General features: G+C 46.6%; 1 protein-coding gene across 4 annotated transcripts in view; it reads right to left on the bottom strand.

Annotated features, from left to right (window-relative positions):
* Window positions 1-23,184, bottom strand: part of LOC116938979 (uncharacterized) — a 101,068-nt gene that overhangs the window by 69,021 nt on the left and 8,863 nt on the right. For all 4 annotated transcript variants that reach the window (XM_032946769.2, XM_032946768.2, XM_032946770.2 and 1 more), the window contains exons 3-18: window positions 22,926-23,064; window positions 21,594-21,717; window positions 20,847-20,997; window positions 18,852-18,983; window positions 17,566-17,696; window positions 16,882-16,961; window positions 15,547-15,659; window positions 14,184-14,268; window positions 11,648-11,822; window positions 10,073-10,210; window positions 8,646-9,612; window positions 6,746-8,050; window positions 5,895-6,043; window positions 3,991-4,384; window positions 3,452-3,563; window positions 1,853-2,009 (exon numbers count right to left, since the gene is read on the bottom strand). In XM_032946769.2, coding sequence (XP_032802660.2) covers window positions 1,853-2,009; window positions 3,452-3,563; window positions 3,991-4,384; window positions 5,895-6,043; window positions 6,746-8,050; window positions 8,646-9,612; window positions 10,073-10,210; window positions 11,648-11,822; window positions 14,184-14,268; window positions 15,547-15,659; window positions 16,882-16,961; window positions 17,566-17,696; window positions 18,852-18,983; window positions 20,847-20,997; window positions 21,594-21,717; window positions 22,926-23,064 — 4,352 coding nt within the window. The remainder of the gene's footprint in view (window positions 1-1,852; window positions 2,010-3,451; window positions 3,564-3,990; window positions 4,385-5,894; window positions 6,044-6,745; window positions 8,051-8,645; window positions 9,613-10,072; window positions 10,211-11,647; window positions 11,823-14,183; window positions 14,269-15,546; window positions 15,660-16,881; window positions 16,962-17,565; window positions 17,697-18,851; window positions 18,984-20,846; window positions 20,998-21,593; window positions 21,718-22,925; window positions 23,065-23,184) is intronic.

Here is a 23,184-nt window from a genome sequence, read left to right on the forward strand (position 1 = left end):
AACCGTTCCCCCTTTTAATAACATGCTCCGGCCACAGCAGTCATGGGAATGACATTCTCAAGTGGACGACTTCAGCTGCCACGCCTGGAGCCAGGCAACTACTCCACCACTCCGGCATTAATCTGCAAATGCTGGTAACCAGGCATATAAGGCTTCTTCCCACACACAACACTATATTCATAAGAGCATCGCAAATACTGCATCCAATGAAAACATTAACTGGACTCCCACACACCCTATGTACACATAGTTTGTCACATATAAAACAAATATACCCTTACTCTTTGCTTTTTTCGGTAAAGTCACGTAGGTAAAATATCAACAAAATAAAATTAATGAAAAACAACAAAATTAAATCACGACGTTTCGGAGGCAACACAAGCTTCCGTCTTCAGGTGGAAACCGTCAGCACAATTTTGCTCCGAAACGTCGTGATTTATTTTAGTTGTTTTTAAATTTATTTTATTTTGTTGATTTTTTACCTACGTGACTTTACCGAAAAAACCAAAGAGTATGAATCGTTGCGGTCACGAAAGCTTCAAATCTAGAAATATACCCTTATAGCCTTAACAGGCTCTTGGGGCGAGTGCTGTTAGCGAACACCTATGAAGGCTGGCACGGTACACGAGGGGGTGGGTGCCGAGCACCACACCTGGCCGCCTTCGTCTCCCAAGTGGAAAGGATTACAATCCACACCAGGCACTCATTTCTGGTCGAGTCAACAGAGGGAAGACGCCTACAAGAAGTTCAGATAATCGTCATTGGTGTTTGCCGTGAGTGGGAATTGAACTCAGGTTACCAGGTTCATAGCGCTAAGCGCTAACCGTTATACTACACCCACATATTAGGCACACGCAAGAGTATATACGATTTACAACCAATTGAGTTAGGTCACGTAATGATTTCACAACAACAGTGTTACTACCCACCACTAACGCAGCCCAAACACAGTAGTGTCACATGTACAAGTGTTTAAACCACCACTTATTGTTTTAGCTCACAGATACATTTAAGAAAAATCTCACAACAATATAAATTAGATATGATTTTTCATTTGAAACTACAAACATCCAGAGAAGATCCAGGAAGCCAAAATTACCATATCACCTGACCATGCTTTTTAAATACGTCATGACTGACAAAGATTTGCTCAAGATCATTACATGACATAACCCAAAATCTATTACGAATCATAATAGCAGTTGGCCTGCAGCAACATCGGCGGCATTAAATGTTTGCTACCTGCTACACATATTTGGTGATATGCTTTCATTTTCTTAAACCAAACAAAATGGCGAAGTTCATTGGAGGTTGCCATAATTGGACTTCTCTTTAGACCCTTCAGGCAGCCTCCTTCCTGTTTATACACCATCCCTTCTTGTGTAGGCACCGTACTTTCCTCTTTAGGCTCCACACCTTCCTTTGTAGGCCCTGACCCATTCCTCTTTGGGTCCCACCCATCTCCTTCATATGGAGAGACTTTCGGCGGGTTTTGGGCTTGTTTTTATAAAGGCAGCGCCGCATTTTTTCCTGCGAGTCTTGGCAACTGTGGTCTAAAATTTAAGTTGATTGGAGTAAGACGGCACATGTGGATAGCGGTGGGGGTTCTGGGGGAGGGGTGTAGTGTGTGTATGCAGCTGAAGGCAGTGGTGGGGCGGGTTCATGATAATGAAAACCAAAACTCTCCAAAACAGCAATATCATATTTTCCCGCACCTCCGATTAGCACCGTTGGTGGCTACGTAGGGTGCACATACAACATAGATTGGGACTGCGAAAACCTACATGTTAAGCACATATATGCACGCAACAAGTGAGTGGTGTTGCAGCTCATGAGAAGCATGACGCAGTACCTGGTTGCTGCGCTGCGCCTGTGCATGAGGTCCTCCTCTCGGCTGCTCTGGCGGCTGCTGCAACTGCTGCTGAGGCTGTTGGTCCCGAGGTCCATGTGCCGGTTCATCTGGATTGCGTAGCAGTGGACCACGGCGCTCCTCCGTGTCCGAGTGTTGCCTGAAAGCGCGCGCGTACACATACACGTTCACGTTAATTTCACAAATACATGAGCACTAAACATGTTAACATTATTATAATGGCAAGTGTTTACCCAGGAAAATCTCATGGGAGTCTGAATATTCTCTTTTAGGAGGGTCCTCCCAAGAGTTTACACTCGGGGGCCATGTTGCTGTGTAATCCAAATTTGATCATTTTCAAGTGATTTTTCAGCATTGCGATGTTTGGCCAATGCCAACTACATTGTTTTTTTTTCAAGTTATGGAAGGGTGAACCCAGGAAGAAACCAATACAAGACAAAGGGGGGAATATCATAAACTCCAAAAAATGGCACCAAAGTTGAGAATTGAACCGAGGGCCTACCTGCTGGCAGGTAGAAGTGTTACCACCGTACCGAAAATTTTATGTTTAGCACAATAATTAGTCATGCCGCAAACTGTCATTTCAATTCTAGCTGAAGTCCTCTGATGCACACATTTCTCTCTCCGATATTCTCTAATCCTAACACTAACCTAAGAAAAAAATTACCTATAATGGTATGTGTGGCAGGTGCCAAGAACCTCGATACTATCCCCCTCATGGTATAGGTTCAATTGCACTTGTGCCACACCTGCAATGAAGCACTTTGGAAACGAGTTAGCGGACCACATGAATTTGTGAAACTCTCAACCCAAGGCTATAGAGATATCCATCCATCTCTTGGCTTGAAAAGGTACAGTTGTACAGCAATTGGATTAATTTTCATCTGTATTCAATCTGTACAGGGATTTTGTGTTTTCCACCCACAACCCCTCAAGCCCACACAGATTTTTTTTCCAGGTACTCTACTTTTCTCCCACATTAACACTAATTCATGGAGTTGGCCAAACATCCCAATATAGGACAACAGAGATTGGGCAATTGTTGGCACCGGTTCTGGCTGTCGTCCCGCATGTCTGTGGTTACCCACGCCTCATGCGAAAACTACTTGCATTACAATTTATTTAGTATTTTGCATGAATTATGCTATATATACAAATACATTAACAGCACCATCGCTGCACACTCACACCACAGCTCAAGGGACCTTCCCCCAACCCGATGGGCATGATTATGCCAATTCAGTTTTATGCATTACCCATTATATATTGCCATTTACAGGCCATATATCCAACAATAACAAATATCCTTCAGGCCAACTGGATTTATTTTCAATTGCAGTCAGTTCGTATGTGAGGATTTTCGCCAGAGATTCCAACTCCCTCCCACAAGCAAAATTTAACAAGTATGAACTGGCCATAATATCACAAAACAGGACCACCTGCAAACTGCTTTGTGTTTAGTTTGTTGCCCTTCCCCCACACCTCAGATTAGCATGGTTGGCTGTGTACGGTGCGAAAAAAAGTTCAACATACAAACTCTCATTGGGACTTTCCTGAATAATGGAAGGATCCGATTCTTACCTGCTGACGTTGGGATGCCCCACACGGACATCACGCTCCACCACGTGACCTTGACGGGGTTCATACGGCTCTGAGCTGGCGCTGTCAGCTCGCTCGCGCCTAGAGGTAGGTCCTGAACCCACACCAAGCACACGCACAAAGGCACACCCAATAATGGTTACGACACTCTTGTTGTCATGGCACTTAAGTGGCAGCTTCCTCGCAAACAGATCGAAGTGCTTAAAAACGCATTTAGAGCAGCCAGTCACTTAATCGTTTTATCGCGAGGTCAGTTACTGGTAAAGGGTCTAACTCTGACCGTAATATACTGGGTGCTTGTACAATGAATACCTCCTTTTGGTCAGATTGCTTTTCCTATGGAGATAGGTTCCTGCTAAAGGAATGTGAAATTTCTACCACTGCTGAGGGCAGTTCTAAATCACGACGATGTAATAATTTGACGGGCATTTTGAAAGGACAATTTCACCTTGGCAGAATGCCTGACATTGACGAAATCGTGCAACTGCATTCCAAAACGGAGATGTGCCCCGCCCACTCACCTGTGGCAAATCGCATGTCCACATACGGTTGAGGAGGCCTCCGTGCATCGAACGCCTGTGGGGACGTTGGCATGTGCCGTCCGCCACCCCCCCTCCGTGATGTGGGAGATTCTGGGTCGGATATCATCCCGCTACCACCGCCACCGCCGCCACCGCCGCCGCCGCTACCACGCCACTGCATGGAAGAGGCCGGATCGGGCCCAACGACACCACTGCCCATAACCCCTCTCCACTGAGGAGGCTGGCTAGATGGGTCCGGTAGACCGGCTGACCGCCACTGAGTAGGCTGGCTCTGTTCTTGGGGACTGGCAGAACCTCCCCGCCACTGATTGGGCTGGCCTGGGTCAGGACCCTGCTGCTGCCATTGCTGCCACTGCTGCTTCAGAAGCTGCTCCTGTCGTCATACAGAAGAAAGAAAAGCAAGCAACGCAAAACTAAGTGTTAGCAAGGTGGAAACATTGCTTCTTATTGAACAGTAATGATATACCATTATGGATTTTTTTATTTACCTCTGTGCATTGGGTTCCATAGACTAACATGGAGCAATTCCCACAATGTATTGTTCATCGTGACAAATCCGGGACAAGGCGGCTCCCCCCCCAGTCTGCGGAATCTGGTTAGTGCTGTACCGACATACTTTTAATTATACAATCATTCTTCTTCTCTTTTGAATACGTCATTTATCTCCTAGATCATGAATACATTTTTCTTACCTCATTTTTATTGCATATAATAATACATCTCTCATCTGACATCCACATCTGACTTCTGTCTGCCTAATACATCTCGCTCTTTTTTATCTCATAGGAAACATCTCCAATATCGTCTCAATACACATCCGGTAAACGCCCTCTTGTATCATATTTAAATACATTTTATGGCTCTTCTACATCATGTTAATTTATATTTCTCAAAATCAACTTTCTTATATCAGGTCTGAATATCGCCATATATTTTAACGTGTTTGAATAGATCTTCTCTTCTATCAGCCAACTCTTCTGTATACATCTACCATCTCTCTTCTCTTAAACAAATAGATATTTACCTCTATCCATCCTGATTAAACCTATATTCAAGTTATACCATGGTTTCCTGCCACACCTACATACATTTCTCTAAATGTCTACATATCACAGAATTCACTCATCTACAAGCTACCATTTTAACACATTTCTATCTCTTAAGGCACATCTCTCAGCTTAATAGATGTGCCCTTAATGACATCTATTCTTCAAATTAAGCAAGTCTCATCTTTTATCTCATATCTATCGTCTCGCTCTCATCGCTATATTCATCTTTATTGCATCTTACCTAGCCAATGATGAATCTCACACCATGCTTCCAATAACTACATCCTTTCGTCTCAACCTCCTCTTTCTCATTTGACTACACAACTATTAACATTATCTCATTTCAATGCGTTACTTTGCTCTTATCCCTGGCTCACTTCCATTTAACGTCACTACCTTAACTATATACTTCACTATTCTTGGTTCTTTCGGTAAAGTCACGTAGAAGGGAAACAATAAATAATCAAAATATTTTATTGTTTCCCTTCTACGTGACTTTACCGAAAGAACCAAGAATATGAATCCCTGCAGTCACGAAAGCTTTAAATCAAAATATGTACTTCACTATTTGGCTTAGAATTCAAATACGGCTGTAAAACGAATTAAGAAGGATATAAGTGCTATTTGGTTTACTCCTAGAATGGAGGAAAAAGACTTGAAGCGCACCTGTGAGATCACAAAGCCTAGTTGTAACAATCATAATTTTTTGCTAAAACTCGCATCTGGAGGCTCGGATTCAAAGTTAAAATGTTCATTTACAAAATAACCATTTGCTTTATTTTGCAATGCCTCTCCCTTCTACACAGGGAAACAAATTCCCCACGTGCACGTTACCTGCTGTTGGCGCTGGAAGCGCGGGGGGAGCGTCTTATGGTAGGTCTTGGCCCCAGCATGAGTATGCGCGTGTGCATGAGGGAGCGGGGCGCTCTCTGATCGGGGCTGCGTCTCCTCGCTCTCCTGGCGGACAAACGTCGGCCGTGGCTCTGCAGACAATAACCAAGCACCATCATCAGACAAAGCACACACCGATACCTCCTTTCAACTGTCCAAAAATAGTCATCCCTGGGACGTGCAGAGCAGACCAAATGTGGCTCAGGATGCACAAGGTTGTTTTTATCCACTCCAGTAGCAAAGCCGTGTCGCCAACATCACACGCAATGACACCTCTGTCATAAGCCCTGCTAGGCCCAATGTCAACTTAAGATGTTTTGTGAGCCTAGCGTATCACGGTTTGGTTCTGACTCAGCAAGGCAAATCGCCAGTGTAATGCCACCCGTACCTTGAGAGCTCTGCGCTGTCTAAGATGTGCCAAGGAAAAAGAGTCTCCATTTCCTTCCAATTTCAGAGATGCAACTTACAGGTGACTGGGTGGCTCATAGAACACCACCTCTTCTTAACCTCATTAAATCCACCTAGACCTAAAGTACAGCTCCATGAGATACAAATCTTCTTCACAACAGGAATGGACATTTTTGTAAATGGCTAAAGGCCGTCAATGCAGATGGGTGCCACCCCACTGCGTATATGAGAATGGAGACAATTTAGATTGATAAGCTTCCAAGATGAAACATGTGGCTTGAAACACTAAAAAGCAGCAGCATGCACACTTGGCAGTGCAGTGTGCAGAGGATTTACAGAAGCACAGGTCTTAGAAAAAACCTCATCGCAGATGTGTCAGCCACTACCTGGGTGGTGCTGCGGTGGGGCCGCGGTGGGAGAACGGCTGTCCCTCCGCCGCCGCTTGCTCGGACCTTCACCATCACGCCACTCTCCGCCAGGTGGCCCTGCTCGGCCACCCACAGCGCTTGCTTCCACCATGACCTCGCCCTCGGCCACCGCATGCCGCTTTTCCGTGCTACCCCTGGCCCCAGCGGCGCTCTCGGCCGTCGCCGTCCCCACAGGCCCAACAGGATGGCCTGTGCTGACTATCGGTGCAGCTACTGGGGGTGCGAGCGGCCCGCTCACTCCTCCACCGGGCCCGCCATCGCTTCCCGTTGGTGAGGCCGCAGTCCCAATGGGGCCGACCCGAGTCACCGCCTTCGCTCCAACCGCTGAGCCCGAGAAGGGAACCGATGCAGCATCAGCTGTTGGTGGTGCAGAGGTGCCACTGCCAGCACCCACAGTCCGCCCGACGGTACCAACTGTCCCCCCCCTGGGCCTGCGGTCGTCCACCACCACTCCCCTGGGTTGGTCATGGTCACCACTGGCACTCCGAATGATGCCGCCACCACCGCCGCTGTCGTTGCCGCTGTCGGGTCTCGGGCCGGCATTGCCCAGGCCATCATTCCTTGTGACGATTCGTAGAGGTGGCCCACGCGTGCTTGGTGCGTGACTCTCGTTAGCTGTCGAATCGGAGTCAGGGGTGGACGAATTATCGGTATCGACTGTGCTCGCAGCGACACAATCTTTGGCTGTACCTAAGTTCAAGACAGGTGTGTCGAGCAGTGGGGAGGCACAACCTCCACTCATTGCTGACGATACGATCGCTGTTGCTGGAGTCGAGTCTGCTTCCGCAGAAACTTCTCCCCCAACCGCTGCAACAGCCCCACCTGCCAAATGCCCGGCGTCCCCCACACTTGGGACGGCATCGCCCGTGGTTGTGCCCGGAGTGGCTTCGTCTCCCACCGTAGCGGCCATGTCCACACTCAAAGCCGTCTCCCCCGCGCTGAAAGCCGCCGCTGTGACCGAAGGCGCCGATGCGGCCGCCGACGATGCTGGCACAGCGCTCGGCCCGTCCTCAGAAACGGTGTCTTCGCCAGTGCTGTCACTGGCCCCGCCGATGGCGGGAGCTGCCCCGGCTGCCGTTGCCGCAGCTCCACCGCCGCTGCCAGCCGGAACGCTGGCGGCCATCTTGCTTTCTAGCAGACGCAGCTTCTGAGCGCAGGCTGCCAGACGCTCCTCCTCCATCCTCTTCTCCTCGGCCGCCCTGCGCTGTCGCGCTCGCTCCACCGCTGCCGACACCTCTGCGCTGCTGCCCCACGTGCCCCCGCCTGCACAACGGGCATCGGAAGCAAGTTAATACCTTGTACAAAATAAATAATTTCAGCATTATTTTCTCGCATGAGGTCTGTGCATCTAATACTCTGTATCCACAACAATTATTTTAATACAAATGTACAAAAGTCAATGCATTTCCTTGCCTACACAGGTGCTGGGCGGCACTCGCCGAATAGCAGCCGAGCCAATTAATATTCCACATTACATTGACAGAAGCCAGTCTCTCTCTATAGGACAGCGACTGTTGACTTCGGGGGGAAAAAATGGTACAGTAAAACCTTGGATTGCGAGCATAATTCGTTCCGGAAACGTGTTTGTAATCCAAAGCACTCGTATATCAAAGCACTCGTATATCAGTTGTGATCACGTGACGCTCGGCAGACAAAGCGTATACGTACACTACTCGTATTGCAAGACCTCGCTCGTTCGTCAAATTAATATTTATTTAAAAAATTTGCTCGTCTTGCGAAACACTCGCAGACCAAGTTACTCGCAATCCAAGGTTTTACTGTACTTGTTTTATCCAGCCCAAGGTTGTGAGGGGTGCAACTGCATTAAGATGTATCAAGATGCATTGTAAAGGCCTGCCTCTATGTGGAGCTGTTCCATGAGGACCATCCGCAGCCACAGGGCCACCTTGCTGATCACGGCGACGGGTGCGCCACGCCTCATCATCTGGGCCCCCGATAGCAGGTCCTTGTGGGGGAACAGGTATGGGTTGGGGCCCAGGACCCTTAAGGAGGCCTGGACCCTGGTGAGGCCCGGGACCCTGGTGAGGCCCGGGACCCTGGTGAGGCCCGGGACCCTGGTGAGGCCCGGGACCCTGGTGAGGCCCGGGACCCTGGTGAGAACCGGGACCCTGGTGAGGCCCGGGACCCTGGTGAGGCCCGGGACCCTGGTGAGGCCCGGGACCCTGGTGAGGCCCGGGACCCTGGTGAGGCCCGGGACCCTGGTGAGGCCCGAGACCCTGGTGAGACCCGGGACCCTGGTGAGACCCGGGACCCTGGTGAGGGCCGAGACCCTGGTGGGGCCCGGGACCCTGGTGAGGCCCGGGACCCTGGTGAGGCCCGGGACCCTGGTGAGGCCCGGGACCCTGGTGAGACCCGGGACCTTGGTGAGACCCGGGACCCTGGTGAGACCCGGGACCCTGGTGAGGCCCGAGACCCTGGTGGGGCCCGGGACCCTGGTGGGGCCCGGGACCCTGGTGAGGCCCAGGACCATGGTGAGGCCCGGGACCCTGTTGGGGCCCGGGACCCTGGTGGGGCCCGGGACCCTGGTGGGGCCCAAAACCCTGGTGGGGCCCAAAACCCTGGTGGGGCCCAAGACCTTGGTGAGGCCCAAGACCTTGGTGGGGACCGGGACACTGGTGAGGCCCGGGGCCCTGGTGAGGACCGGGGCCCTGGTGGGGTCCGGGACCCTGGTGGGGACCCTGGAAATTTGCTGGACCTTGGTGGGGACCCAGGTGGAGCATAGGGCCCTGATGAGGCCCTGGACCATGGTGTAGAATAGGACCCTGAAGGTGCCCTGGACCTTGGTGGGGCCCTCCCAAATAGCGCTGCAGAGGGGAACGGGACAGAGTGAAGATTACACAGCTGGTGTGAGGTAAACGCAAGCTGGCAGCCAAGGGCAAGGCAGCCTGGGTGCTCGCGTCCACACAATCATAAAGTTATTACAATTATAAACCTTCATAGCTGTTATTATTTTTCCGAGTACATATTTTTGAATGTTTCCTGAAATTTTACAGTTTAAATGATAGGCTCAGCTGACTGCCATTGCGAGATTTTAAAGCTAAACTTTTAGATTGCTTGGTCACGCACTTAGAATGCCACCTGTCCGGATTATTAGGGTACAACTTATTACTGCTGCAGACTGTGCGCTCAGCCATGTTGCCCAAGTCTATTTCACTTATACAATGTATGACGACACTTTTCATGCTAAAAAATGTACGCATTTTATTTGTAGCTGCGAGGAATTAAATTTGCAGCAGAGTGCAAGCTGGCATGACCAATCAATACCTGTTGATTGACAATGAGGGCAGGGGGCCCCCTTGGGCCTGCTAAGAGCGGCTGAGGAACCACGATAGGAGGACCTCCCCTGTGCTCATGACCCCCACGCATGGGCTCCCGTGGCGGCTGATGTTGACTCCACGATGCCTGCAAAGGGAAATATAATGTAGCCATATATAACGTGACGCAATGCTTACCCAGTTAAAAACATGTCAGCCAGTCTAATGGTGAATAAATATCTAACTGGCAGTGGAAAACTCAATCAAAAGTTTAAGTCAAACAACACAGCCTTCTTAGCACAACCATGAAGAATCTGAACCAATGGCTGACTGATACCTGCACAAAGTGCTGGTTGATAGAATATATTATTACCAGCACAGTGCAATGGAAGCCAATGGGGTTAAGCAACATACACACCTCATTACATTAATTTGTGGAAGTAAAAATGGCTCCATAATATACGTTTTCCGGGTTAGATCGCGTAAATATAAATGTGTCGTTAAACCCTCGACCACCCGACACAACCAATTAGTAAGGGGTCACGTAAACAGAACATGCCAATTTGTTACGAGTACAGCACACCTGTGTGTTGGAAAGCATGTTCTGTTCATGTGACAAACCTTACTAATTGGCTATCGGGGAGATGGCGGGTTTAACGACATTTATATTTACGCGATGTAACCCAAAAAAACCTATTATGGATATTGGTCGCGAAGGCCTACGTGTTAAAATGAAAAGGTCAATAAATTACATCCCCACGAGGGTCATGATGGATGTTTACCTGACCATACTTCACCATCCTGGACAGTGCAGGTTGCAGGCAAGGGGTATAGACATGAGGACATAGCAGGAGTGTTTTGCTGCACTGCCCTCTGTTGCCCACAGAGTGGTACTAATTTAATCCTGCAAATAAGGATGATGGGCAGAGTGCACCCTGTCCGGTACTGGAACAATGTTCTGATTGTGAACTGAGCACCTGGCCAGATTGTCATGACACCTCAATCCCAATACACAAATGACCACTTTATATATAGCCTTATAGACTATTGGTGTTAGTGATGTTAGCAAGCACCTATGAAGGCTGGCACAGTGCACAAGGGGGTGGTGTGGTCAGCAATATTCCCAGTGCTGAGGTTTACACACTGTACCAGGGATTCATTAAGGCTAAGTGGACCTACTGGAGGCCTAGCATCAGTTCAGATAACCACCACGTATGTTAGCTGTGGCCGGGAATTTAATTCAGATCGCTGGATCCATAGCACAATGCTTGAACCTGTATAGCCTAATTAGGCTGATTGGGAAAGTGCTGCTAGCAAGCACCTATGAATACCGGCATGGCACACGAGGGGGGTGGGTGGCCAACATCACGCCCGGCTGCCTTCGTCTTCCTAGTGTTAACACACATCACATAATGTACTGATTTGAGACAGAGTTAATATAGGGGAGGCCCAGGGCTGGTTAAAATAATCACCACGAGTGTTGGACTTGGCGGGAATCAAACTCTGGTCGACAGGTGCATAGCGCAGCATGACAGCCACAACACTACTGCTCCGCAGCAATATACACGCGCACACACACACACACCGGGTGTTGTGGCCGCGGCCTGACAGGAGCATCTCCCCAGTTGGCTGAGCCAGGCCCAGACGGAGGGGGGGAGGGGGCAGTATCTCCCCAGCTCGTAGACACAGCTCCAGACGAGGCATCAGAGCCACGAGCAGCCCCCCCTTCGGACACAGCTCCTGGACCCGCACTGTCAGCCCTGGTGAATAATGACAATCACAATCGCGGGTCAAAGCATCACCTCTTCTGCAATGTTGTGTGTGTGTGTGTGCGGGCCTTTTGTCAATCCACTCCTCTATGACAGCCACCCCACACCGTGCGGCTTGTGGGAGTTAGTTTAACACATAGGCTTGTTAAGAGTTACTTTGACATACTTCACCACGCAGGTCAGTGCAAGGTGATTAAGGTGGGGAGCATAGGCAGTGGAGCATAGTTCAGTACAGCAGAGCACATGATTTTGCTGCACTGACCAGCGCCGACAACTTGGCCCCACAGCAGCCGACCACACCTGTTTTATGTGTGGTGGTCACCCATCCAAGCACAAGTCAGGCTCTACTCTGCTTTGCCTCTGAGATCTGACGAGATCGGTTATATTGCGGGCGATTTGCTCACAAGCGCTGTAACGTTAGGTAGCACTAATCTTCATTGTTAAGTGCACAGTCGACAGTAGAAATCCGCGTTCCCACAAGGGAGAGGACTAGTCGTGGTGGTACAACCAGTAAAGTGTTCCCATCAAAGTGGTGCAGCCTCAGCAGGTGGTGCTTGTTTACAGACCTTGAAGGGACAGTGGGGCAGTTGAGACTCTCCAGGCATTGAACTCATGACCTTAATCAAACCATGTGTTGCCGTGATATGGCCATGCAATGAGGCTTAATATGCTGTAGGGTCCAATATATTTGTATTTTACACTTTGCAAAATATCATTGCCATATTCTTATTCTTGGTTCTTTCGGTAATTAGTGTAGCTCAATTTTGTTAAAATATATAATTAAAAAATGTGAAATGACAAATATAATCATTAAAGTTCAAAATAAATATTACCCATGAAATGAGTCCTTAAACAACATTTTTATGGAGTAATCTTGATGGTATGGTGATTATATGACTTCGTCTTTGAAGTTCATTGTCTAATGATACTTATACCTATGGAAGGCTTATGTTGAGCGAATTTCAATTGAAGAACTTTTAAGCAATCTTTATTTGTACAGCAAAGCACAAAAAAACAATACAATAAAATTGTATAATACAAATTACAAAGGTATGGGAAACCGATATCGCGATAATCGTCAGTGAAACATTTGATCATATTTTGACAAATTATATCGCGGCAATCCTACTCAAAACAAGGTCACAGTGTCTCCCTTTCTCATGCAAGAGGAGGGTGTAGCTCATCTCCTTTGGTGGCCCTGGGCCAGTGGCAAATCCACTTTGACAACCTAAGACTTTGCATAATCGTTAATAGGTGGCCACAAAATTCAAATTGATGGAAAAAGCAAACAAACATCTGTATATCTGGCAAGCCAGGTGAAAGTCATCATGAGCATGGCACATTTTGTTAACAACAAAATTTTGAATTAATAAAGTGTCTTAATGCACCCGGCTTCTCAAAATGCTGTACATACACAGTGGCACATGTAAACGAGGCATATACACACACACAAATGTTTTGGAAGAAAAAAGACAAGACAGTCATAATGCAGTTGATGGCTTGAGAGCCTAGACTTAAATAAGGAGTCAACAATGTAGGCCAGTGGGAAGGAGTTCCAGACTACAGGGAGTAGCAGAGCAACCTCCCCACACAGCAACGGTTGATGTTTCAACAAAACAGGCTTCAACATTAAAATAATGCAAACTGTCCAGTAACCCGGGCCAAATGTCAACTTAACCTACCCTCCCCCTCCTTGGCGGTTGCTCCTCCTTACTGCCACTGCTATCAGAAACTCCATTATCTTTATTGTTCATCCCAACATTCAAGTTCTTGTTCAAACCTCCATATTCCCCTTCTATACGGTTTACTGCATTTCCTTTGTAACGTGCTTATCACTCATTCTTACTGCACTACTATAGCCTCCCCTCATCTTCGCCTTATAGCTCCCAACTAATTCTTTAAATTACCTTTTTCACTTGCGATACAAATTTTAATTTTATGATAGTGATTTTAAGGAAGATGCAAACCAAAAACCAAATAGCTGTTTTTTTTCTGGGGGAAAAAATCCCACTTACAGTTAGGGTAACTCCATTTTAGTTCTCTAGTGATGTTGTAAAGCATATAGGGCACATGACATCCCAGTTACATAAGCAGCATTGAAAGCTATTTGTTTGAGTTGCATCTTCCATTACCAATGCATAAAATACGTCAGTTCATTAAATCAATGACATGAAGGATGAAGACAATCGGGTAGATCACTCAAATAAGTGTGCTTTCCGAGTGCGTCAGCGTGCACGTAAGTGAACATGTCCACTTGCAATTGTGTGTAGAACTCCACTGCACGTGGCAGTTTGCCGTCCCACTATCAGCGCATGCGCAACGCACAGCAGCTTGTGCGCGTGTGTAACTCACCAAGACCGTGTGCTCCCGCCCCTTTCCTCATCTTCATCGTCACTGAATTTCAGCTTCTCCGTGTAGTCGACCTCATCCTGCACCCCTGCACGAGGATGGACAAAGCCGCTTTTAAGTTATGAAGCCAGGAACTATCCTCTTTAAGTAATAACAATGTAGAGGGTATCAAGACTATGCGGTTACCGCATTGAAATACATGAGAAACTCTCACTTCAATTAGTGTTTTCTGTGGGAGGAATCTCAAGTGCCATTGTTCTGAATTATCTCACGGCCATGTTTACCAGGGAGGTGTACAACCTAAAAATATGGCTGGAAAGTATCGCGCAAAATGGGCAACGATCTGTTCACAACAGCGGCTACAGCCAGATCAATCTTTGGTTTGTTCGAGAGGCAAGAGCGACAAATGAAAGTAATTACGTAGGGAGTGGGATTCTAAGTCTCTCTGGGATTCTAAAAAAAGTTTAGGATTCAAGAGAAAGGCATGATGAAGAGAGAAAAAACTGAATAACTACTTGCAGAAAGTCAAAATTCCTAAATACACTGGATGAGAAGGTATGTGTTTTTTTTTTCTTAAAACTGATTATTGATTAGTAGTTGTAGTATTATTTACATGTTTGCGTCTTAAGTGTGCACGCACAATGGCTTTAATGTTTCTTGCGCTCATTTTTTCCCCACGCCGAACCCGTATATGGCACTAACAAAAAGCCTGAATAAATGGCAAAAGGGTACGGATTTTGTAATAACTAAATGACAGCAAGCACAACTAAAAACAGAGCTTCCATTTAATACATATTCATGTGGATGAAAGAGATTAGAATAAATACAAGATACCCGATGACATATATAGTATCTGCATGGGGAAGAAACGATAAACCGCTGCCTGTTTCTCATCGCAAAAAAAAAGGCACTCATCTGTTGACGGCCATGCGCTAGTGAAATAAACTACACGTTCCAAAAACAGTACCACCAGTCTCCCTGTAGCGTAACCACCGTATTAAAGCACATTTTAAAATATAAAAAAGGTACATATCCAGTGCATTTAAGTCATGGGACAACTAGGTAAAAACACATTCCATCCATTTTCAATCCACTGATCGATTAGACCTCCCCATGATATGTCGGGTCATGAGGTTTTTCGTACCATACGTTACAGCGATGTCATTGCGGATTTGGGAATAGAGGGGCAGGCATAGGACCGGTTCTGATATCACACACGCCATGGCTGGAAATTGAACTCAGGCCGCCGTGTCCATAGTGCAGCGTGCCAACCATTGCATCACCGCTCAAACCTCAACTTACCGTTGCCACAAAAAAAAATCATTTTAAATTTTAATTGTCATGAGTGAGTGAAGAAAATGCGCACCAGCCCAGCCATCATCAGCCTCTGTATCCAGGGTGTCCAGCTCCTTCAGATCATTTGCTTTCACGATGGATGGCCGGTCAGCTTCTGTGAGCCAGGGCGGCCGCGCTCCACGTCTGAGGATACACAGGGGCACATGCAGAGCACATGTAAACAAAACGCAGGCATGTCACTTTGATCATTATCTGTGTATTGATAGCTCAACGTTAATGCGCCACTTTATTGAGGGACTGCGTGTTCTCTTGGTATGGTCTGGGACGGTGTTGTTTTTGCTGCCTTGCCAAATCTTAATAAATCTCACTGGCATAAATAAATCATGACTTTGTTCATTACTTATATTTAGTGACTTTCCTACCATTTTTTTCTATTTTGCACTCCTATCATTTTTTTAATTGTTTGCTGTTTTAACCGTCTGACCCACCCACACTGGACATTTGTGAAAAAGAGCTTGATAGCTCATCGGATTTCTCCTCAGTCTAAATAAATATGATTCAGAGTATATGAAAATAATGCAAATACACACATTAAATGCACACACAACCACACACAGGTCAAATACGATGAACATGCACACTGCATGTGCACAGGTTACTGCAATATGATACTACAATACATCGTATAATATATGATCCACAATAATTGCATCGTGTGTTTTGCAAAATAGTTATATCATACTTAAAAAAAATTCCCTTATTTTACTTCCTGATAAAATATTCCTGAAATAAAAGCTCAATAACATTCCAATCAAATAGATTTTTGAAGCAACCGACTGGCATGGCGATAACATCTCATAATTTTCTACATTTATTCAATGATTGCCTGTGTAATTGACAGCATGTGCAACATATGTTATGTTGTAAAGGTGCAGTAATAGAATACTTATAACTTTTAAGTGATCTTAATCTTATGGCAAGTGCAAAGCACAAAAAGAAAAAAGTTAAATAAATTATGGGAAACTGGTATCATTAAGTGTTGTTGTTTTAATTACGTTTTATTTAGCAGGTAAGGCCCACTGATATGTGTATTATCATGTGGAAATTTAAAGCAGCCAAATTCTCTAAACGGACAACCTGGAGAAAAATCCATGCGACCACGGAGAGAACATGCAAACTCCAAATATACGTGCGTCAGTCTCAGTTTCATTTATTAGGATTTACCCTGTGAGCCATTCGGCTCTTGGGATTGAACCCACGACCTGCTACATACCAGGTGAGGTATTTAACAACTCGCCACTGTGGCAGCCTGACAATATTGTGGGAAACTGATATCACAACACACACAGACTGTGCACATCAATTCAAGTCAACACACACGTGCCAGATTCATACGTAACCTCACCTGCCATCAGGCTGCTGTGCTGCAGGGTAGGCCCGGCCACCAGGTGGTGGCCCAAACCTGGGCCCAAACGGCGTACCGTCCTGTGGCAAACAACGCAAGACTTTATTTTACAATTACCGCTCAAACAGCACCGCCCTACCCCATACATCTTTTTTTTTTAATCGGTGAAGTTTCCCTAAATACAGGTTTCACCATGGCTGACAATCAGCCAGGTGGCACTGTGGCAAAGCCCTCGAACCGCCAACCAAACAGCCAATAGTTGAACTCCTGGTTTGAGTTTGACTTGGCCCACAACTTCCGTCCTGGGTCAATGAAACGGACATCACCATGAGTGATTTCAACAGCGGTCGTTCTGAGGAGAACGGCATATGCCAAAGGAATAGGGCATTTTCACTTGTAGCTACGGGCTGCCAATGGGAATGAGCACTGCCCCAAGATCAATTGCGCATCTAGCCATTTTCTCGTGTTTTTTGGGTTGCACAGCATGTTTTTTTGCCATGAGGTCTGAAGTTTCGTGCCCGACATCGTGCCCAACAGGCGGCACAACCCGAAAACACATCGGGCGCACTATAAAACGCAACCCCAACGCAGTTATATTCAAGCACCGAGCATTGGCACGACCATCAAGAACGGGTGATCGTTTCAATCAAATAAACGTACAGCGTGCAAGGTAGGTGCACGTACCGGGCGGTATCCAGCAGCATGAGCAAGGGGACCCCCGTTGGGGCCCCCCATGGTGGGGATGGGCAAAAGCCCTGTACTGGGGCCTTCCTCTCGCCCGCCCGGACCCCCACCCTCACGCCAGCTGCTTACATCTGAATGTGCACACACATACACAGCCAGTCCATTATTCTCAATTCACTCAGTGCCAACTCAACAGCCTGATTCATGCGTTGGCAAAGGCGGTGTCAATCTCAGCAACAAAGGCATTCTTTGGGAATCATGACAATTATACCATGTTCCGTGAAACACCCAAAATTTGCCAGGATGCAATGCAACCAGGAGATGGCAGCACAACAAGTTGGTTCCTGACCTATTTGTGCAGCTCTTCATACATCCATGGGTTTTGTTAAAACTCAGTCCCCCCCCCCTCCCCCATGTTAACATTGGTAATTACACAACATTTAAATCGGCCAGCTGAGCTTCAGGCTTCCTTGAACAAGAGACATTGTATGAAGATTTCAAATGCAACCACCAAGTGTCTCTAGAAACATCCAGTCCACTTCTGTTAAATATGAAGTCACTCCTCTGCTGCCATCAACGTTTGGAACTCCCTCCCCCCTGTTCAAGTCCAGGCCTATTAAGATATCTTTGTTCTACTCCTCCCTTAACTGTGAGCCTTTCCTAAATCAGTGCCATCTCTATCACCCTTATTGTACAGCGGACTTATTTTCTCCACTAGATACCCTGCTATCCTGTATTATTTTTGTTCTTGGTTCTCTGGATGCACGTATTCCCTCCAAGTCATATTTAGTCACTGTGAATTTAAAATTAAATTATAAATTCAAGCAAAATTTATCAGGTATGAATCTGACAAATATCAGAAAAAAATGCTGCCTTTCTGCCAAAACATGAAGCCTCAAATGCTTTCTTGAGGGTTTGGAATACTGGGATAAGTTGACTTTGAACAATGTTTCCAGTGCATCTGTGTGTGGCTCCAACACAGTCATTTCCTGCTCAAAAGGCACTGCGCATCTCCTGTTAACAGCCCTGAGGCAGGAATAGAAGTTCTGCATTCTGATGACATGATCGAGCATATCCATAGGAAAAATCACTGTTGACTTCCCCACAAAGTGATACAAGTTATGTCGACCCCAGATGGATGATGGGCCGAGTTAACGCCCCAACCAGGATTTCAAACTCGCAACCTTTGAGCCACTTGCTCCACAGTTGTGTGGATTCCTGGAAACTCACAGTTGTGCATGTCAGTGCGCATGCGTGCATATGCATGCATGTGTGCAAGTACGCACTCTGTGGGCGGAGGTTTAGTGCGCGCCCAGACGTAGCGTCGGAGGGAGGGGCCGGGACCTGCTCCCCACCCGCCCCCAGCGACGGGAACTCCCTCTGGGAGAGTTGAGCGAGGCCGCCCACTCGTGCTCCAACTGCACTCGGCAACAACAGCAGGCCACTTCTCAGCACAACAAAGGGGGATCTCGGATTGAATGCCACACACCTGGGTCTCAATTAAGACCATGAAGGCTGTCTCTGGTGTAAGGCCAATAAGTTTCAAAGACGATGCATATATTATCCGAGCGTGTTTGTTTGCATTTTTTCCCACAAGCGAGTGGTTAATGTAGACTTGATACTTTAAAGTAGGTATCTGTTTAGGGTTTGAACATCTTAACCTCCTGCTTTATTGCCAGGAAGGTTAAAGCTATTTTTTTTTCAAATAATACTGATACTGGCAAAAAAGGTTCCAATAGATAAATTATTGTCTTGTTTGCACTCGCTCACGTTAGATCTTAGTAGCCAAAAATCATTATATTACGCATATACTAAATGAAATGCTTACACACAATTGGCACAAGTCTCTTAAGCTTAAGAATCAATAATTTAACCTATACAACTAAGGTTGAAACTCTTTTTTATTTGCTTTGTCCGTCTAACATGCTGTTTGTAAAAGCAAAGTAATTATCTTAAAAGGTGATCCAAGTCTCCCTTAAAACAGTACATTTTAGTGTCAATGAGCTTTGAAATTTGTTTTTAAATGCCTCCATTCAAGTCATGTCAAGACCATCAGAAAAAACGCAAAAACCTTGCTAATTAATTCCAAACCATCATTGATCATCACCATCAGCTACCATCTATCCACTGCAGGATGAAGGCCTCCTTACACCATCAGCAACAGTCATTGTTCTGCAATGCCAGCATCAATCCCACGCCTGCACAGGAACTGACCTCATCGCTCCATATACACAATTGTCAACCACTTTGGCGCATGTACTAATTTAATCTCTTGTTCACGCACATTAGTATACTGCTTTTTATTTTCAAAGTCAGCTTTCCAAAAGCACTCCATCCGGCTACATTACAACACATTAATTCATCACATCAGAGTCAAGACTGTAGCTGCATCTAACCTCGGGGAGTACATTCAGAAGCTCACTTGGGAAGAACACCAGGAAAGTGAAGGTTATTTAAACAGGCACTCTCCTCAGGTTGAAATTTTAGTTCCCAAAATATCTAATATAACATAATAGGGTAAAAGCCAGTCATAAAGCCTAATTGGAATAACCTGAAGCAGGGTTTGCATTTGGTTCATGTGAATTAGACCATTACATTTCAGTTAATGGACCGATTGGTTGTGGTGTGTTTGCACAAAATAAAAATACGGAATCTTCATGAACACTGCGTTTTCTATCAGAATTTTTTTTATTAGGCCTATATCTTTATCAGTGGCCCTTATTGAGAACCACTGTAGGTTTCCTTATTTAACCAAGCGGTAAAATAAAACCATTGAAACATAAAACATTGCCTATTTTGCAAAATAAAAAAGGTTACATGAAGAACAATTTCAGAAAAAAATGTTTAATAAAAATGCCCAAAACATTACCCTACCCTGTGTATTATTCTCCTATAAGGCTGTCAAAATAATGACATTTAGCCAACTGCAGATCAGGCGTAACATTAACCGATGTTATGCTAAACACAGCTTGTGTTTGTGTACATGTATGCGTGTGTGGGGAGCGATAGTCTAGTGCTTAGCAATGAACCCAGCGACCAGTGTTCGATTCCCCACTCATGGCCAACACCATTGACGATTATCCGAATCAGTCCTGGGCCTCCCTTCGTTCGATTCAGCCTCAAATAAGTACCTGGTGCGATCTGCATGCATCGCCACGTGATGCGGGCCACCAACCACCTCGTGTGCAGTGTCGCCCTTCATGACGTGCTCACAAACAGCACTTGTACCATCAGTATGCTGAAGACTACACAGGGGATCTTTTGTCTTTGCAGGAGCCTACCTTCGACGGGCTTGGCTGCCGGTTGGGCCCAGGATCGGCTTGTAGCGGCGGGCGGGGGGGAGGTTCTGGCCACTGTGCCCCCATTCCCACCAGCATTCGCTGGGGGGCCAGTGGCCCCGCTCGTATTCACCTCTGCACTCGCAGGCGTCGTCTGTACACGCGCAGACACACAAGCAGAGCAAACACCTCCGTTTAACCTCAGTCAGTGCTGCCAGCCGTCAATAATGGCGCACGGCACACGAGGCAGCGGTGTGCCCAGCGATATACCTGGCCTCGTCGATGCTGATGTTGACCCACAGCACCAGGGGCCCCAAATATACTCAAGACTTTTTGTAAATCCAACAAACTATTCATGTAGTACGATCATGACCTTTTATTTGACCACGTTTTTAAATAGCATAGAATAAATGAATAAAGTAGATTTTAATGTATTTTAGATGTGTAATATTAGGTGAATGTATCGGATAGTTAGCAACATCACTTAGAATGTCATTATAGTAGCAGCTAGTTGGACTTTTCAGCTCGCCAGATCAGTGCTTGCCCTATTAGCAAGCAGAAGTTTCACTGTACTGAAATTGCATTCTCATTTTTTTTCTATTCAACCACCCTGCCCGTGTGACCTGAGAAGGGGAAACCGAAGGTAAATCTGTAAGGTAGGCCTCATTTAAATGAAAGTGCTCTTCAGCAGTTCTGGCTTTCATGGTGGTGGTGGTGGCTCGCAGTTCCCAGTTTAGACGGAGCACCAACCTGGCTTGGGGGGGGGGCAACTGGTTCTGTGCTCTCGGAATCCGGTGTCTCGGCAGATGGAGATGAATCCTGCTGCGGCGGCAACTCCGGCTGCTGTGGCTGCTGTGGCTGCGTAGCAGCCGAACTGCGGAAGGCACCCGGGCGCCACGAGGACAACATTACGGCATGCACGACACACCCACAGCGCGCGCACACCAAAAAACATGCCATGCACAACACCATAGCACTTACCACATCATGGCATACTCCAGCTACATTAAACAACACACTACGGTGTGCGCCGCATTACATCCATCATCCTAGTACATACCAACAAAAAAACTAAACAATGATACACGAATCACGTTCCCTGTGGCTGCACGTACTACTGTATGACAGAGACCGGCACAACATACATTACCACAACACATCACCACTTGCATACACCAACACCACAACACACACCACTTTAAAACAAAAGATGGGTGTGTGTTACAATCTGGAGAATACGATACAACAGCAAAACCACTTGTGATAATTCACACACGAGTGTCCATATGCAGATAAAACAACTATTGAGCGGTATTATATTTTAATAGGCTAAAGAGCACTGTAGGGAAGCAGTCTAGCCTCTTTCTCCACCATAAACTTTGGATATTTTCTGTCATGATCATTCCCTCTTCTCTATTCCTACAAAACACAGATCCCCTTGCACAGACACTTGTGCCAGCTTTGTATATTTCAGCTGGCTGATCTACAATTCATTAAAAGTTAATCTAGGCTGGAAGCGAGGAGCTTACAAATACTTAAAAGAGCTGTGAAAAGTCCCATTTGTAGGCTCCTTCATGTATTGGATTGTATAAAATTGCATGACCAGCCACCATATGGCTAAGCAAGTTGTTTGGCCAAGAGAAGGGGATGATAAATGGGCAAGATAAGAGATGTGCCCATGCAGTATGTATGTAGAACTTCTTCTGCACCGTACGTAGACAGTGGTAGGAAGATTGGCCTCTAGAGGGGAATCATGAAAGATACAACTGGGCAACTGTGGAAGCTCTGGCAACAATGAGAGGCAAAGGAGTGACGCTTTCAACTACAGAGCACGGGCCTTAAACAGAACACTGGTTCAGTGGGGAGTTCTGGTGGCAAATATGCTAGTCACCCTGTTCTATTCACCCTTAAAACACCATGGTCAGTCCTGTTATCTCCTACCAGTGCGTTTTCACCACTCCAACAGCACTCAAAGTAAACCTTGCCTGACACAATCACATCACCACCATTAAGTGACGAGTTTGCTTTTGTTTTTGCGCTCATTTGTGCGAGTGTATGAATGCGTGTGACCTTGCCTCTCACCTGGCAGTGTCTGTCCATCCCTGGGCGTCGTCACCGTCCGTACCGCCCTCGGCATTCAGGCCGGACGAGTTGGGAGGAGCCGGCACGCGGCGTGTTGTGGCCACTTTACCAAGGCTCTGCAGGCCATGGCGCGTTGCGACTGTGGGCATTGCAAACATCACGAATAACAAGTCTACCCAACCATCTGGAATCCTTACTCTGTTCTCTTCTCCTGCAGTTTGGAAGAACACTAGTGACGTTATACAGGACCCTGTAGATG

The sequence above is a fragment of the Petromyzon marinus genome, chromosome 5, assembly GCF_048934315.1.
Source record: "Petromyzon marinus isolate PM22_M1 ecotype Great Lakes invasive population chromosome 5, UKy_Petmar_22M1.pri1.0, whole genome shotgun sequence".
Taxonomy (NCBI): Eukaryota; Metazoa; Chordata; class Hyperoartia; order Petromyzontiformes; family Petromyzontidae; genus Petromyzon; species Petromyzon marinus.